The 16,892-nt window shown below is 36.7% G+C and overlaps 1 protein-coding gene across 2 annotated transcripts in view; it reads left to right on the forward strand.

Annotated features, from left to right (window-relative positions):
- The window catches only part of LOC114328578 (ATP-binding cassette sub-family G member 1), a 475,585-nt gene that overhangs the window by 404,296 nt on the left and 54,397 nt on the right, over window positions 1-16,892 (forward strand). For both annotated transcript variants that reach the window (XR_007698348.1, XM_028277465.2), the window contains exon 5: window positions 1,444-1,682. Coding sequence is in view for 1 of the 2 variants with exons in the window: in XM_028277465.2 (XP_028133266.1) it covers window positions 1,444-1,682 (239 nt within the window). In the remaining variant the exon portion in view is untranslated. The remainder of the gene's footprint in view (window positions 1-1,443; window positions 1,683-16,892) is intronic.

The following is a 16,892-nucleotide window of genomic DNA, read 5'->3' on the forward strand; positions in this document are numbered from 1 at the left end:
TGCTCTGTATGACGCCACTAATCTTGTTTTTCGTTTAAAATTATATTGTATATTACAGGGGTGGCCAAGGCCCTTGGTAGTCCGAGCCATTTTTCAAAATTTGAAATTTTTCGCGAGCCGCAATTAAACAAATATTTAAAAAGTGCAAAAAAGTTATTAAATTTTTCTCTCTTCTACCGTCTGGTCGATCAGAAAACACTGTCTTTAACACTCTGTCTTCCTATAATCTTACCACATGACCTGCCCATCTTATCCGGTTAGCTTTCATATGCCTGACGATGTTTTCAGTACCTACCATACAGTCACCAATTCAGCTTTGCGGCACCTTCCCCACTCTTCTGCCAATTCATATCTTTGAAGGCTAAATATCATTCTGAGAACGTTCTTTTCAAAAACCAGTAGCATCTTTATTTCCCGCTGATGTAGAGTCCATGTTTCACTTCCATATGTAATAATGGGAATAATTTACATTTACAATCTTAATTTAGACCGTCTTTTTAGCATCTTAATAATGATAACAGGGAGTATGTATAATGCTCTATCTATTCCACGCAGCTATCCTTGCTGAGACCTCTTTTTATCTGTGCTTGACATCTGTGATTACCGCGCCTAGATATTTAAACTCTTTTAATACTTCGAAGTTGTGGTCATTAATAGTTATGTTCTGCCTAACTCTTGGTCTTGGATTTTTGGTTACTAGCATGTATTTCGTCTTCTCTTCATTTATTTGAATGCCCAGACTACCTGTTTCTTCCTCGAGTTCTGAAAACACCTCTATCACGTCTCTTTTTAAATGAGCGACTGCATCTAAATCATCAGCAAAGGCAAACAATAGTTTTGATCCTCGATTCGCAAATCCCCCTGTCAGCTCAGATGATATTTTACATATTACATATTCTAAGGTCAAATTTGAATAGCAACGGTGATACAGGGTCTCCTTGTTACACTCCTGATGTTACACTTAGGGCCGGTTGTTCGAACGATAATCAACAATGATCATTATCAAATATTTAATTACTGTCACCAACTGTCAATGTCAACTTTGTTTGGGTTGCTGAAAACATAATTGATTACAATTATGAAATTACTTAATCAATTATGTTAATAATTGTTATGTTAATTGATTAACTAATCTCATAATTATAATCAATTATGTTTTCAGCAACCCAATAAAAGTTGACATTGACAGTTTTGGTGACAGTAATTAAATATTTAATAGTGATCATTGTTGATTAGCGTTCGAACAACCGGCCCTTAGTCTTTTATTTGTTGTCAGTAAATTAAGACATTTTGAAACATAAAAATTTAAAAGTAATTCAGGTACATTTATTAAGAGCCACAAATAATCCTTTAAAGAGCCACATGTGGCTCGCAAGCCACAATTTGGCCACCCCTGGATTATGTTGTAGATATTTGTATACATTCATGTTATTTCTTTTTCAGGGGTTTAGATGATCTGTCATGTTCCCAGTGTATTTCATTACTGAAAAAGATCGCCGAAGGTGGTCGAACTGTGATTTGCTCTATACATACACCAAGTGCCAAAATATTTTCACAATTTGACAACGTCTACATTTTATCTGACGGACAATGCGTGTATCAAGGTTACGGACCCGAAGTAGTATCCTATTTAAGTAAAGTAGGAATTGAATGTCCTAAAACCTATAACCCAGCAGATTTTAGTAAGTATACTTTTAAATTAAGAATGCAAGTTTTATAGTGTTTAAACTATATTTTCGTTTCCAAAGAAAATACCGCAAATACCACGTAAACTTTATTAAGTTCTATATAATATACAAACCGGTATTTTATACATCAACGCCTTTCCGGTGGGGATTTATAGAGGAGTATCACTGAGCCGCAAGCCTTTATCCCTTGCCGTACTGCTCCCCCATAGGTCGATCAGACGCCCGCATGGTATAATACCAGTCAAGGCCGTCCGCACATGGGGTCGATCGAAGACACGTCTCGAGGTTCGCGCGTCTTGCTCGTCTTGTACGAACCCTGCGGCACAAGCGATTGCTCTCCGCACACTAGTCGATTCAGTTTGCTCACATCTTCGAACCAGAAAGAACGCATTTTTTATATATCAACCAAAACGAATATTTCGATCTATGAAAAGTACGGGATTGTTACATTTTTAGTATAATTTGAATACAATGAGCATTATACTGAGGACATTTTTCTACTTCTGAAACGAATTTTATATTAAACACCTAGAAACAGAAGTTCAATGTTTTCAGAATTTTATATTACAAACAATAAATTTCCACAAAGTTAGTAGGTAGTACTACGATCAACGAACATAACATGCACCGATCTTTAAATAAAAGTAAAATTTCATTCAGCGCAAAAAACAACAAAAAACGAAGGAAACAAATAAAATAAACTACCTATATGACTGGAAACGTGTGTCTCACTCGAACTTTCTCGTGCACTATGGCCGCCCGCACATGAGTCGATCTAATGCCTCCTCTACACATCGGCAGACATGTCCGCGGACGGCATCTGCAGATGTGTATGTATAATAGATGGGGTAATTTGATCGCCTGCGACACAGAAATCTGCCAATGCATTAGATGTGTTTGAAAGAAAAGTATTACGTAGGATACTGGGCCCAATAAGGGAAAATAACAACTGGCGAATTAGGTATAATAGAGAAATATACGAGCAATATAGCGAACCAACTCTAGCACAACACACTAAACTACAGAGATTACGGTGGGCAGGGCACGTGGTCCGCATGCATGAGAATAGAATCCCCAGAAAATTGCTGAATGCAAGAATGCAGGGAAGAAGACCGGTTGGAAGACCTAAAAAGAGATGGGAAGACGAAGTCGATGAGGATGCCAGGAACTTCCTGGGAACGCGTTCATGGAAAAGAACAGCGGTAAATCGAAATGATTGGAGAAGCTTATTGAAGGAGGCCAAGGCTCGATTTGGGCTGTAGTGCCATTGGATGGATGGAATTTGATCGTCTGTTGTTTACCTCGGACCTCTACGACGCATTAGTTTTCGCAGTGAATTCAAAGTAGATATTGCGTCACCCGAGAATTAACACAGACTGAACGATTTACAGATGTGTACCTACAGATGTGTGGTCAGCACGTGATGATACATCGGCAGATGCATCCGCAGACGCGTCTGCCGATGTGTAGAGGAGGCAGAAGACACGTCTCTAAGTTCGCGCGTCTTGCTTATCTTGTACGAACCCTGCGGCACAAGCGATTGCTCTCCGCACACGTGTCGATTCAGCTTGCTCACATCTTCCAACCAGGAAGAACGCATTTTTTATATATTAACCAAAACGACTATTTCGATCTGTAAAAGGTACGGTATTGTTACATTTTTAGTATAATTTGTATACAATAAGCATTATACAAGTGAGGGTATTTTTATACTTCCCCAATGAATTTTATATTAAACACCTAGAAACAGAAGTTCAATGTTTTCAGAATTTTACATTACAAACAATATACAGTGCTAGTCAAAAGTCCGTACCCCCCTCGTATCTTTTGAACGGTTATACCTATAATAGTGAAATTTGGAGGTAGGAAATAAACAGACGTAAGCTTCTTAACTAGTTATGACAGGTGACGTAATAGTGACAGATGACGTTACAGAGCGACTGTGACCGATAATTTTAAATGGGACCTTATGGCAAGTGACAATTCGTTTGAAAGGTATTGAAAATACCTATTCAGTCATACTAATTTTTTTTGAGTTTAAGCTAATTTTGATGAATAAATGAAATAAATATAAAATTGTAGTTTCGCATTTAATTAATAAAAATTCAAAATTCCGCCTATGATTACTTGTCAAACAGGTTGACGTTGACGTAAAAACTACTAGAGAATTAAAAAACGTCAACTTTTTTGACAAAAAATCCATAGGCGGACATTTGAATTTTTATTAATCAAATTCAAAACTACAATACCTATTATATTTATTTAATTTATTCACCAAAATCAAAATTAACTTAAACAAAAAAAAATTAGTGTGACTGAATAGATATTTTAAATACCTTTCAAACGAGGTATCACTTGCCATAAGGTTCCATTTAAAATTATCGGTCACAGTGGCTCTGTAACGTCATCTGTCACTATTACGTCACCTGTCATAACTAGTTAAGAAGCTTACGTCCGTTTATTTCCTCCCTCCAAATTTCACTATTATAGGTGTAACCGTTCAAAAGATACGAGGGGGGTACAGACTCTTGACTAGCACTATATTTCCACAAAGCTAATAATAGTATTACAATCAACGAACATAACATGCACCGATCTTTAAATAAAAGTAAAATTTCATTCAGCGCAAAAAAACAACAAAAAACGAAGGAAACAAATAAAATAAACTACCTATTATGACTAGTGTGACCAACTAGCCCGAAAAATCCGGGACATGGCCCGAATTACGAAGTCGTGTCCCGGCGTCCCGGACAATGCTTCCGGGCCATCCGAATTTTCAACGTTTTGGTAAAATTCTATTTTGAAATTTTGAATACGTTATTCTTCTAGGAATTCACATCAAATTGAATTGGTGGGACGAAAAAAAGTGGATAATTTCTAGAGTGTAATACTAATACCACATCCAAAACGCATGCATTTTATATCGTGGTATTATAGTTCTACGAAAACTAAAACGGTGGACTTTTTTTCGTTTCTGTATTTTAATTATCGTCCTCTGAAAAAAATGGCCCGATTTTCTTTGAAAAGTCCCGGATTTTAGGTATTTTTTTCAGCCTTGTCCCGGATTCGACTGAATTGGAGTTGGTCACACTAATTATGACTAAAAACGTGCATCTCACTCGAACTTTCTTGTGCGCTACGGATCGCAAGCGACGAGAGCCGTACAAGACGAGGAGATTTGCAATCCTAAACGCTCCGTGTACGGAGCTCAATGCCACAACGAAGGAACTTTACTGGCGGGGACAGACATACGTGACTGGGATCGAGTCGAGTAGTTCGAGCGTCGCCCCATGTGCGGACGGTCTAAGCATTATACAATTGAGGGTATTTTTATACTTCCCCAACGAATTTTATAATAAGCACCTAGAAACAAAAGTTCAATGTTTTCAGAATTTTATATTACAAACAATATATTTCCACAAAGCTAGTAGGTAGTACTACAATCAACGAACATAACATGCACCGATCTTTAAATAAAACTAAAATTTAATTATGCGCAAAAAAAACAACAAAAAAAAAACGAAGGAAACAAATACAATAAAATACCTAGATGACTGGAAACGTGCGTCTCACTCGAACTTTCTCGTGCACTACGGATCGCAAGGGACGAGAGTCTTACCAGACGAGGAGATTTGTAATCCTAAGGCCGTCCGCACATGGGGCGACGCTCGAACAACTCGACTCGATTCCAGTCACGTAGGTTTCTCCCCGCCAGTAAAGTTCCTTCGCTGTGGCATTGAGCTCCGTACACGGAGCGTTTAGGATTGCAAATCTCCTCGTCTTGTACGACTCTCGTCGCTTGCGATCCGTAGTGCACGAGAAAGTTCGAGTGAGACGCACGTTTACAGTCATAATAGGTAGTTTATTTTATTTTTTTCCTTCGTTTTTTGTTGTTTTTTTTGCGCTGAATGAAACTTTACTTTTATTTAAAGATCGGTGCATGTTATGTTCGTTGATTGTAGTACTACCTACTAACTTTGTGGAAATATATTGTTTGTAATATAAAATTCTGAAAACATTGAACTTTTTGTTTCTAGGTGTTTATTATAAAATTCGATGGAAAATAGAACCCTCAATTGTATAATGCTCATTGTATACAAATGATACTAAAAATGTAACAATGCGGTACTCTTTACAGATCTAAATAGTCGCTTCGATTGCTAAATAAAAATGCGTTCTTCTTGGTTGGAAGATGTGAGCAAACTGAATCGACTAGTGTGCGGAGAGCAATTGCTTGTGCCGCAGGGTTCGTACAAGACGAGCAAGACGCGCGAACTTAGAGACGTGTCTTCGATCGACCCATGTGCGGACGGCCTTCTCCGCACACTTGTCGATTCAGTTTGCTCATATCTTCCAACCAGAAAGAACGCATTTTTTATATATTAACCCAAACGACTATTTCGATCTGTAAAAAGTACGGTATTGTTACATTTTTAGTATAATTTTTATACAATAAGCATTATAAAGTTGAGGGTATTTTTCTAGTTCCCCAACGAATTTTATATTAAACACCTAGAAACAGAAGTTCAATGTTTTCAGAATTTTACATTAAAAACAATATATATATTTCCACAAAGCTAATAATAGTATTACAATCAACGAACGTAACATGCACCGATTTTTAAATAAATGTAATATTTCATTCAGCTCAAAAAACAACAAAAACGAAGGAAACAAATAAAATAAACTACCTATTATGACTAAAAACGTGCGTCTCACTCGAACTTTCTCTCGTGCACTACGGATCGCAAGAGACGAGAGCCGTACAAGATGAGGAGATTTGCAATCCTAAACGCTCCGTGTACGGAGCTCAATGCCACAACGAAGGAACTTTACTGGCGGGGACAGACATACGTGACTGGGATCGAGTCGAGTAGTTCGAGCGTCGCCCCATGTGCGGACGGTCTAAGCATTATACAATTGTGGGTATTTTTATACTTCCCCAACGAATTTTATAATAAACACCTAGAAGCAAAAGTTCAATGTTTTCAGAATTTTATATTACAAACAATATATTTCCACAAAGCTAGTAGGTAGTACTACAATCAACGAACATAACATGCACCGATCTTTAAATAAAACTAAAATTTAATTATGCGCAAAAAAAACAACAAAAAAAAACGAAGGAAACAAATACAATAAAATACCTAGATGGCTGGAAACGAGCGTCTCACTCGAACTTTCTCGTGCACTACGGATCGCAAGGGACGAGAGTCTTACCAGACGAGGAGATTTGTAATCCTAAGGCCGTCCGCACATGGGGCGACGCTCGAACTACTCGACTCGATTCCAGTCACGTAGGTTTCTCCCCGCCAGTAAAGTTCCTTCGTTGTGGCATTGAGCTCCGTACGCGGAGCGTTTAGGATTGCAAATCTCCTCGTCTTGTACGACTCTCGTCGCTTGCGATCCGTAGTGCACGAGAAAGTTCGAGTGAGACGCACGTTTACAGTCATAGTAGGTAGTTTATTTTATTTTTTTCCTTCGTTTTTTGTTGTTTTTTTTGCGCTGAATGAAACTTTACTTTTATTTAAAGATCGGTGCATGTTATGTTCGTTGATTGTAGTACTACCTACTAACTTTGTGGAAATATATTGTTTGTAATATAAAATTCTGAAAACATTGAACTTTTTGTTTCTAGGTGTTTATTATAAAATTCGATGGAAAATAGAACCCTCAATTGTATAATGCTCATTGTATACAAATGATACTAAAAATGTAACAATGCGGTACTCTTTACAGATCTAAATAGTCGCTTCGATTGCTAAATAAAAATGCGTTCTTCTTGGTTGGAAGATGTGAGCAAACTGAATCGACTAGTGTGCGGAGAGCAATTGCTTGTGCCGCAGGGTTCGTACAAGACGAGCAAGACGCGCGAACTTAGAGACGTGTCTTCGATCGACCCATGTGCGGACGGCCTTCTCCGCACACTTGTCGATTCAGTTTGCTCATATCTTCCAACCAGAAAGAACGCATTTTTTATATATTAACCCAAACGACTATTTCGATCTGTAAAAAGTACGGTATTGTTACATTTTTAGTATAATTTTTATACAATAAGCATTATAAAGTTGAGGGTATTTTTCTAGTTCCCCAACGAATTTTATATTAAACACCTAGAAACAGAAGTTCAATGTTTTCAGAATTTTACATTAAAAACAATATATATATTTCCACAAAGCTAATAATAGTATTACAATCAACGAACGTAACATGCACCGATTTTTAAATAAATGTAATATTTCATTCAGCTCAAAAAACAACAAAAACGAAGGAAACAAATAAAATAAACTACCTATTATGACTAAAAACGTGCGTCTCACTCGAACTTTCTCGTGCACTACGGATCGCAAGAGACGAGAGCCGTACAAGACGAGGAGATTTGCAATCCTAAACGCTCCGTGTACGGAGCTCAATGCCACAACGAAGGAACTTTACTGGCGGGGACAGACATACGTGACTGGGATCGAGTCGAGTAGTTCGAGCGTCGCCCCATGTGCGGACGGTCTAAGCATTATACAATTGAGGGTATTTTTATACTTCCCCAACGAATTTTATAATAAACACCTAGAAACAAAAGTTCAATGTTTTCAGAATTTTATATTACAAACAATATATTTCCACAAAGCTAGTAGGTAGTACTACAATCAACGAACATAACATGCACCGATCTTTAAATAAAACTAAAATTTAATTATGCGCAAAAAAAAACAACAAAAAAAAAACGAAGGAAACAAATACAATAAAATACCTAGATGGCTGGAAACGTGCGTCTCACTCGAACTTTCTCGTGCACTACGGATCGCAAGGGACGAGAGTCTTACCAGACGAGGAGATTTGTAATCCTAAGGCCGTCCGCACATGGGGCGACGCTCGAACTACTCGACTCGATTCCAGTCACGTAGGTTTCTCCCCGCCAGTAAAGTTCCTTCGTTGTGGCATTGAGCTCCGTACGCGGAGCGTTTAGGATTGCAAATCTCCTCGTCTTGTACGACTCTCGTCGCTTGCGATCCGTAGTGCACGAGAAAGTTCGAGTGAGACGCACGTTTACAGTCATAATAGGTAGTTTATTTTATTTTTTTCCTTCGTTTTTTGTTGTTTTTTTTTGCGCTGAATGAAACTTTACTTTTATTTAAAGATCGGTGCATGTTATGTTCGTTGATTGTAGTACTACCTACTAACTTTGTGGAAATATATTGTTTGTAATATAAAATTCTGAAAACATTGAACTTTTTGTTTCTAGGTGTTTATTATAAAATTCGATGGAAAATAGAACCCTCAATTGTATAATGCTCATTGTATACAAATGATACTAAAAATGTAACAATGCGGTACTTTTTACAGATCTAAATAGTCGCTTCGATTGCTAAATAAAAATGCGTTCTTCTTGGTTGGAAGATGTGAGCAAACTGAATCGACTAGTGTGCGGAGAGCAATTGCTTGTGCCGCAGGGTTCGTACAAGACGAGCAAGACGCGCAAACTTAGAGACGTGTCTTCGATCGACCCATGTGCGGACGGCCTTCTCCGCACACTTGTCGATTCAGTTTGCTCATATCTTCCAACCAGAAAGAACGCATTTTTTATATATTAACCCAAACGACTATTTCGATCTGTAAAAAGTACGGTATTGTTACATTTTTAGTATAATTTGTATACAATAAGCATTATAAAATTGAGGGTATTTTTCTAGTTCCCCAACGAATTTTATATTAAACACCTAGAAACAGAAGTTCAATGTTTTCAGAATTTTACATTAAAAACAATATATATATTTCCACAAAGCTAATAATAGTATTACAATCAACGAACGTAACATGCACCGATTTTTAAATAAATGTAATATTTCATTCAGCTCAAAAAACAACAAAAACGAAGGAAACAAATAAAATAAACTACCTATTATGACTAAAAACGTGCGTCTCACTCGAACTTTCTCGTGCACTACGGATCGCAAGAGACGAGAGCCGTACAAGACGAGGAGATTTGCAATCCTAAACGCTCCGTGTACGGAGCTCAATGCCACAACGAAGGAACTTTACTGGCGGGGACAGACATACGTGACTGGGATCGAGTCGAGTAGTTCGAGCGTCGCCCCATGTGCGGACGGTCTAAGCATTATACAATTGAGGGTATTTTTATACTTCCCCAACGAATTTTATAATAAACACCTAGAAACAAAAGTTCAATGTTTTCAGAATTTTATATTACAAACATTATATTTCCACAAAGCTAGTAGGTAGTACTACAATCAACGAACATAACATGCACCGATCTTTAAATAAAACTAAAATTTAATTATGCGCAAAAAAAACAACAAAAAAAAAACGAAGGAAACAAATACAATAAAATACCTAGATGACTGGAAACGTGCGTCTCACTCGAACTTTCTCGTGCACTACGGATCGCAAGGGACGAGAGTCTTACCAGACGAGGAGATTTGTAATCCTAAGGCCGTCCGCACATGGGGCGACGCTCGAACTACTCGACTCGATTCCAGTCACGTAGGTTTCTCCCCGCCAGTAAAGTTCCTTCGTTGTGGCATTGAGCTCCGTACACGGAGCGTTTAGGATTGCAAATTTCCTCGTCTTGTACGACTCTCGTCGCTTGCGATCCGTATTGCACGAGAAAGTTCGAGTGAGACGCACGTTTACAGTCATAATAGGTAGTTTATTTTATTTTTTTCCTTCGTTTTTTGTTGTTTTTTTGCGCTGAATGAAATTTTACTTTTATTTAAAGATCGGTGCATGTTATATTCGTTGATTGTAGTACTACCTACTAACTTTGTGGAAATATATTGTTTGTAATATAAAATTCTGAAAACATTGAACTTTTTGTTTCTAGGTGTTTATTATAAAATTCGATGGAAAATAGAACCCTCAATTGTATAATGCTCATTGTATACAAATGATACTAAAAATGTAACAATGCGGTACTTTTTGCAGATCTAAATAGTCGCTTGGGTTGCTAAATAAAAATGCGTTCTTCTTGGTTGGAAGATGTGAGAAAACTGAATCGACTAGTGTGCGGAGAGCAATTGCTTGTGCCGCAGGGTTCGTACAAGACGAGCAAGACGCGCGAACTTAGAGACGTGTCTTCGATCGACCCATGTGCGGACGGCCTTCTCCGCACACTTGTCGATTCAGTTTGCTCATATCTTCCAACCAGAAAGAACGCATTTTTTATATATTAACCCAAACGACTATTTCGATCTGTAAAAAGTACGGTATTGTTACATTTTTAGTATAATTTGTATACAATAAGCATTATAAAATTGAGGGTATTTTTCTAGTTCCCCAACGAATTTTATATTAAACACCTAGAAACAGAAGTTCAATGTTTTCAGAATTTTACATTAAAAACAATATATACAGAGAGAGTCTGTAAAGTGGAATAAATTCAATATCTCAAATACTAATTGTTTTTTTGGAAAATGCTCAGACCCGTCGATTAGTATTTCAAATTGTCCTTTTTGGCATTCAATAAAAATGTATACAGGGTGTCCCAATTTAGAGATATGACGTCATCGTCGATTTTCTTAAATGGCAACACTGTCATTTTGATAACTAGTTTGATAGGGTTTGTAAAGTTATACATAACTGCAAAATATCAAATTTTTATTCTCTACCATTTACAAGATAAGAGAAAATAACAAAGTTATATCTGTAATTTGGAATATATTCAATAATTAAAATACTAACTGTTTTTTTGAAAAATGCTTAGACCCGTCGATTAGTATATCAAATTGTCATTTTTGACATATAATAATAATGTATACAGGGTGTTCCAATTTAGAGATATGACGTCATCGTTGATTTTCTTAAATGGCAACACTATCATTTTGATAGCTATTTTGATAGCGTGTGTAAAGTTATACACATCTGAAAAATTTCAAATTTTTATTCCCTACCATTTACAAGATAATAAAAAATAACAAAGTTATGAAGAACAAAAAGTAATCAAATAATAATTGAATTTATTTATTTCAATTAAGAAAATGCTCATAACGTTGCCCATTGACAATTTGACAATAATTGAGGGCAACATTATGAGTTTTTGCTTAATTTATTGAAATAATTAAATTCAATCACTAGTTGATTACTTCCTTCTTTTTCATAACTTTGTTATTTTTTATTATCATCTAAATGGTAGAGAATACAAATTTGAAATTTTGCAGTTGTGTATAACTTTACACACCCTATCAAAATACCTATCAAAATGACAGTGTTGCCGTTTAAGAAAATCAACGATGACGTCATATCTCTAAATTGGGACACCCTGTATACATTATTTATATATGTCAAAAATGACAATATGATATACTAATCGACGGGTCTGAGCATTTTTCAAAAAAACAGTTAGTATTTTAATTATTGAATATATTCCAAATTACAGATATAACTTTGTTATTTTCTCTTATCTTGTAAATGGTAGAGAATAAAAATTTGATATTTTGCAGTTATGTATAACTTTACAAACCCTATCAAATTAGCTATCAAAATGACAGTGTTGCCATTTAAAAAAATCGACGATGACGTCATATCTCTAAATTGGGACACCCTGTATACATTATTATTGAATGTCAAAAAGGACAATTTGAAATACTAATCGACGGGTCTGAGCATTTTCCAAAAAAACAATTAGTATTTGAGATATTGAATTTATTCCACTTTACAGACTCTCTGTATATTTCCACAAAGCTAATAATAGTATTACAATCAACGAACGTAACATGCACCGATTTTTAAATAAATGTAAAATTTCATTCAGCTCAAAAAACAACAAAAATGAAGGAAACAAATAAAATAAACTACCTATTATGACTAAAAACGTGCGTCTCACTCGAACTTTCTCGTGCACTACGGATCGCAAGAGACGAGAGCCGTACAAGAGGAGGAGATTTGCAATTCTAAACGCTCCGTGTACGGAGCTCAATGCCACAACGAAGAAACTTTACTGGCGGGGAGAGACCTACATGACTGGAATCGAGTCGAGTAGTTCGAGCGTCGCCCCATGTGCGGACGGTCTAAACGCTCCGTGCGCGGAGCTCAATGCCACAACAAAGGAACTTGACTGGCGAGGAGAGACCTACGCGGCTGGAATCGAGTCGAGTAGTTTGAGCGTCGCCCCATGTGCGGACGGCCTTATTATGAGTTTTAAACTGCTGCGTTAGCCTTTTTGTTTTTCGTTCACCTTGCCAGGAATTTATATAGGATGAGAAAATAAAAAAGTTCAGGCGTTAAAAGTTAATATGTTAACATACACGCTGTAATTTGATTCATCATCATCATGAAACCTCTGCCGTCCACTGCTGGACATAGGTCTCTCCCATTTTTCGCCACTCTCCACGTTCGTTCTGTGCGTCGCCATTTCTTGGACATTCGTTTAATGTCGTCCATCCAGCCTGTTGGTGGTTGTCCTCTGCTGCGTTTGTCTTCTCTTGGGCGCCAGTGAAGTAGTTTTCTGGTCCATCTTGAGTCTTTCAGTCTCGCTATGTGACCTGCCCAATTCCATTTCAGCTTGGCTTACGTTCGACGACATCTGTGATACCTGTTCTTTTCCTCAATTTTACTGAGAAAAAGTCAATTGATTAGATGTAAAGAAATGAGAACTCCCAGATCTGTAAATCTGAAACCTCTCGTGGAATCAATTTGTGGTCACTTCCTTTATCTCTGCCTTTAACAATTTATAAGACAAGGAAACGAAGTATAAAGAAGACGAAAAGGACTCAATAATATGCACTCACATTTCGTCTACTCGTCTAGGAAAAATTTCAGCGAAAGTTGGTTCCGTATGCTTACAATCTGAGTAAACTGGGAAAATAAAAGACAGATTATGTTTCATTTTGGTTCAGAGATTGATCATCTCTGAACTGATCATCATCTCTGAACTGATTGATCATCATCTTGGTTCAGAGATTGATCATTTCTGAACCGAAATGATACATAAGCTGTTTTTCATTATTAGGATATCATCATCATCAATAGTTATTCCATCCATCGTCGGATTTAAGCCTCCCTTAGGAAGGCCTTAGTCCATTCATATCTGTTTGCTGTTTTTTGCATCCATTCGTGGCCAGCTATTCGCTTGATGTCATCAGTCCATCTTGTTTGACGTCTGCCTCTACTTCTCTGGCTTGCCGCAAAAGAGAATTCCACCACTCGAGAATTTGCTTTGTCCAACGGTTGTCTTCCATTCTTCCTATGTGTCCTGCCCAGTTCGATTTTAACATGGCAACCTTGTGGATCACATCTGTTACTTTTGATCGCCTTCTTATCTCTTCATTGGACTTGCGATCACTGAACTTAATGTTGAGCATTCTCCGTTCCATAGCTCTCTGAGTCACTTGAAGCTTGTGGACTACTACGCCAGTCAATGGGAGCAAAAATAGTATATTACCTCCGAATTCTATCCTATTGCATGGATTTTGAATGCAATTTTGGGAATAGCCTCCACTTATCTCCTAATTCAAAGTCTACCCTATGCCGATGTGTGCATTTATCTTGGGGGTGGCTCCCACCACTTCTCGGGGGTAGAAAATTGTTTGGTTAATATAACCACGGAAGTGGCTAAAGAACTTAATTGTAAGCAAAAACTGTTCTATAATTTTTTTTGAAATCTCAATATTTTTTTAGTTATTCGAGGTTGAAAATTGGCCATTTTGATTGAAACATGAAACACCCTTTCGAACGTTTTTTTGCAAATATCTTAAAAACTATGCATCTAACTAAAAAAACTATATAAAAATATTTTCGTAGCTTATAAAAAATCAAAGAGACTAGTTCCTTCAGTCCTTCATAAATCTCCTAGTTATAATATAAACAGCGATATGGTAGGTGAAACTAGTTTGTTTTTTTGGTGCATGCTCAAATCGTTGTATTCAACTTGAAATAACAGACAAACGGTCGATTTTAGGTGTATAATGTTAAATTCTGATGGATGAGGGGTTAAATGTACTTCACATTTTTTTTTAAATTCCATGAGTCATCAAATTTTTTGCAGCATATCTCGCTTACTTTGAATGTAATTGACATTTAATGTAGCTCATTCTAAAGGTCCTTTCAATCACTACAAAAGGTATTGATAGCATTATACAACTAAAATTGACCGTTTTTCTTTTATTTCAAGTTGAATACACCGATTTCAGCATGCACCAAAAAACAAACTCTTCTCACCTACCATATCTCTTTTTGTATTATGACTAGAAGATATTTGAAGGAACAAATCTCTTTGTTTTTTTATAAGCTACAAAAATGTTTTATATAGTTTTTTTCGTTAGATGCACAGATTTTAAGGTATTCGCAAAAAACCGCCCAAAAAGATGTCAAAACGGCCAATTTTCAACCACGAATAACTCAAAAATTATTGAGATTTCAAAAACAAATTATTGAACAGTTTTTGCTTAGAATTAGGTTCTCTAGTCACTTCCGTGGTTATTTTAACCAAAAATTTTTACACCCCCGAGAAGGGGTGGGAACCACCCCAAGATAAAAGCGCACATCGACATAGGGTAGATTTTGCTTCTTGAGCTATTCTCTACTTATCGCGAAAATATCAAGTAAATCGATGTAGTAGGATGGAATTCGGAGCCAAATAACCTCATTGACTGCCCTATACGCTGTTGTTAACAGCCCAAGTTTCAGTTCCGTATGTCAGAACTGGCAACACGTACTGATCGAACGTTTTGCCTTTAAAGCAGTGGCGTGCGGTGACTTTTTCGAAAGGGGAAGCGATTCAATAAGGATATAAAAATATTTTCTTAACGGTCGAGGGTCGAGACACTTCCCACCTGATAACACTCTGATGCGCAGGGGCCAGTGATGTGGGAGGGAGGGGATGTGACATGAGGTGAAGTAGATGGGATCGCTTTCACGGGATAAATGGGGAAGGCAATATGGCGGAACAACTCTTTAGCAGTATATTCTGTTCTATATAAAGTATATAATTATAAAATTGTATTATATTATATAAATAAATATAATTAATAATTTTAATAATTAATTAACAACATATATTCCACGTATAACATAAAAAACCTGCCCGCCGCCATATTGCCTTTCCCAAAAGTGTCAAATCAAGTAGTCCCATTTAGTAAACACGAGAGCATCTGTTATGTCATATTCCCTCTCTCCCACATCACTGGCAGGGGCTCTCTATCAGCAAAGTGCTTATGTGAGACGTCCTGGGTACAAAGGACTCACACACTAAATCCTACCCCGATCAATGCGTGAGGCACTCTATTTCCGCTATTTCTAGTGACTAGTGACCTATCATTGATATGTATTGCTAGCTCAGGCCTTGAGTCCTCGCGCCGGGCTTGGTTTCCTAAAGAAGAATTCTATTTAAAAATAATTTATATTCCGAGGCATTTTCCACAACACACAACTTTCAATAATATGACACTTATTTATACTTGAGGTCTATTCTCCTATCAAATTCTGATAATTGTTGAATGCAGTCTTTTTCAATGGATAATAGGGCTAACTTTCAAAGTCTGTCTTCGCTTGTTGAATTTCTTTTAAACTCTTAATTTGAAACTTTTAATGCATCTTAATACTGAAAAACTTCGTTCAACTGATGCACGTGTGGCTGGGATAGTTAGTACTAATTCACACAACTTGACCACTTCACACAGTGACTTGTTTAAACCAGTAGTTATAATTATCACTAATGTCAGTTGTTTCATAAACGACACTTAACTGAGAATGCAAAGCTGGGATATCAAAAAAATTTCATTATTTAATCGTATAGTGAAATAAATTCCTCTGTGGGAAATTTTGATGAATTATAATTAGAAATATTAAGATTACATATTTTCTACAAATTTTAAATCGTTAAAATTTTGAAAGCTAGAATTCATTTGTTCTAGAATATTATCAAAAGGTCTCTCTGTTTCCTCTGTTCTCTCTGTCTCCGGCATTATCAATCTTCATTATTTTTCTTTCATGTTCAAACCCCATATTTTCAGTTTTATCCCAAATATTTTTAAACTGCTCTCGTTTTTTTAATTATCGTATTAATAAAGTCATCAATTTGTCTTACACAAAATGCAATGGCATTTGACTTCTGTAAAATGTCAAATAAAAGATCAGTAAAAGGAAAAATCTCTGCAAAAAATTTAAATCGAAATATTCTTTAAGCGAATGTATGTTGACCTAAGCACCCCTTAGCAGTCGGAGCATCTCACTTTTGGAAGGCGATAGGACGAG

This window comes from Diabrotica virgifera, chromosome 5 (assembly GCF_917563875.1).
Source record: "Diabrotica virgifera virgifera chromosome 5, PGI_DIABVI_V3a".
In the NCBI taxonomy this organism is placed as follows: Eukaryota; Metazoa; Arthropoda; class Insecta; order Coleoptera; family Chrysomelidae; genus Diabrotica; species Diabrotica virgifera.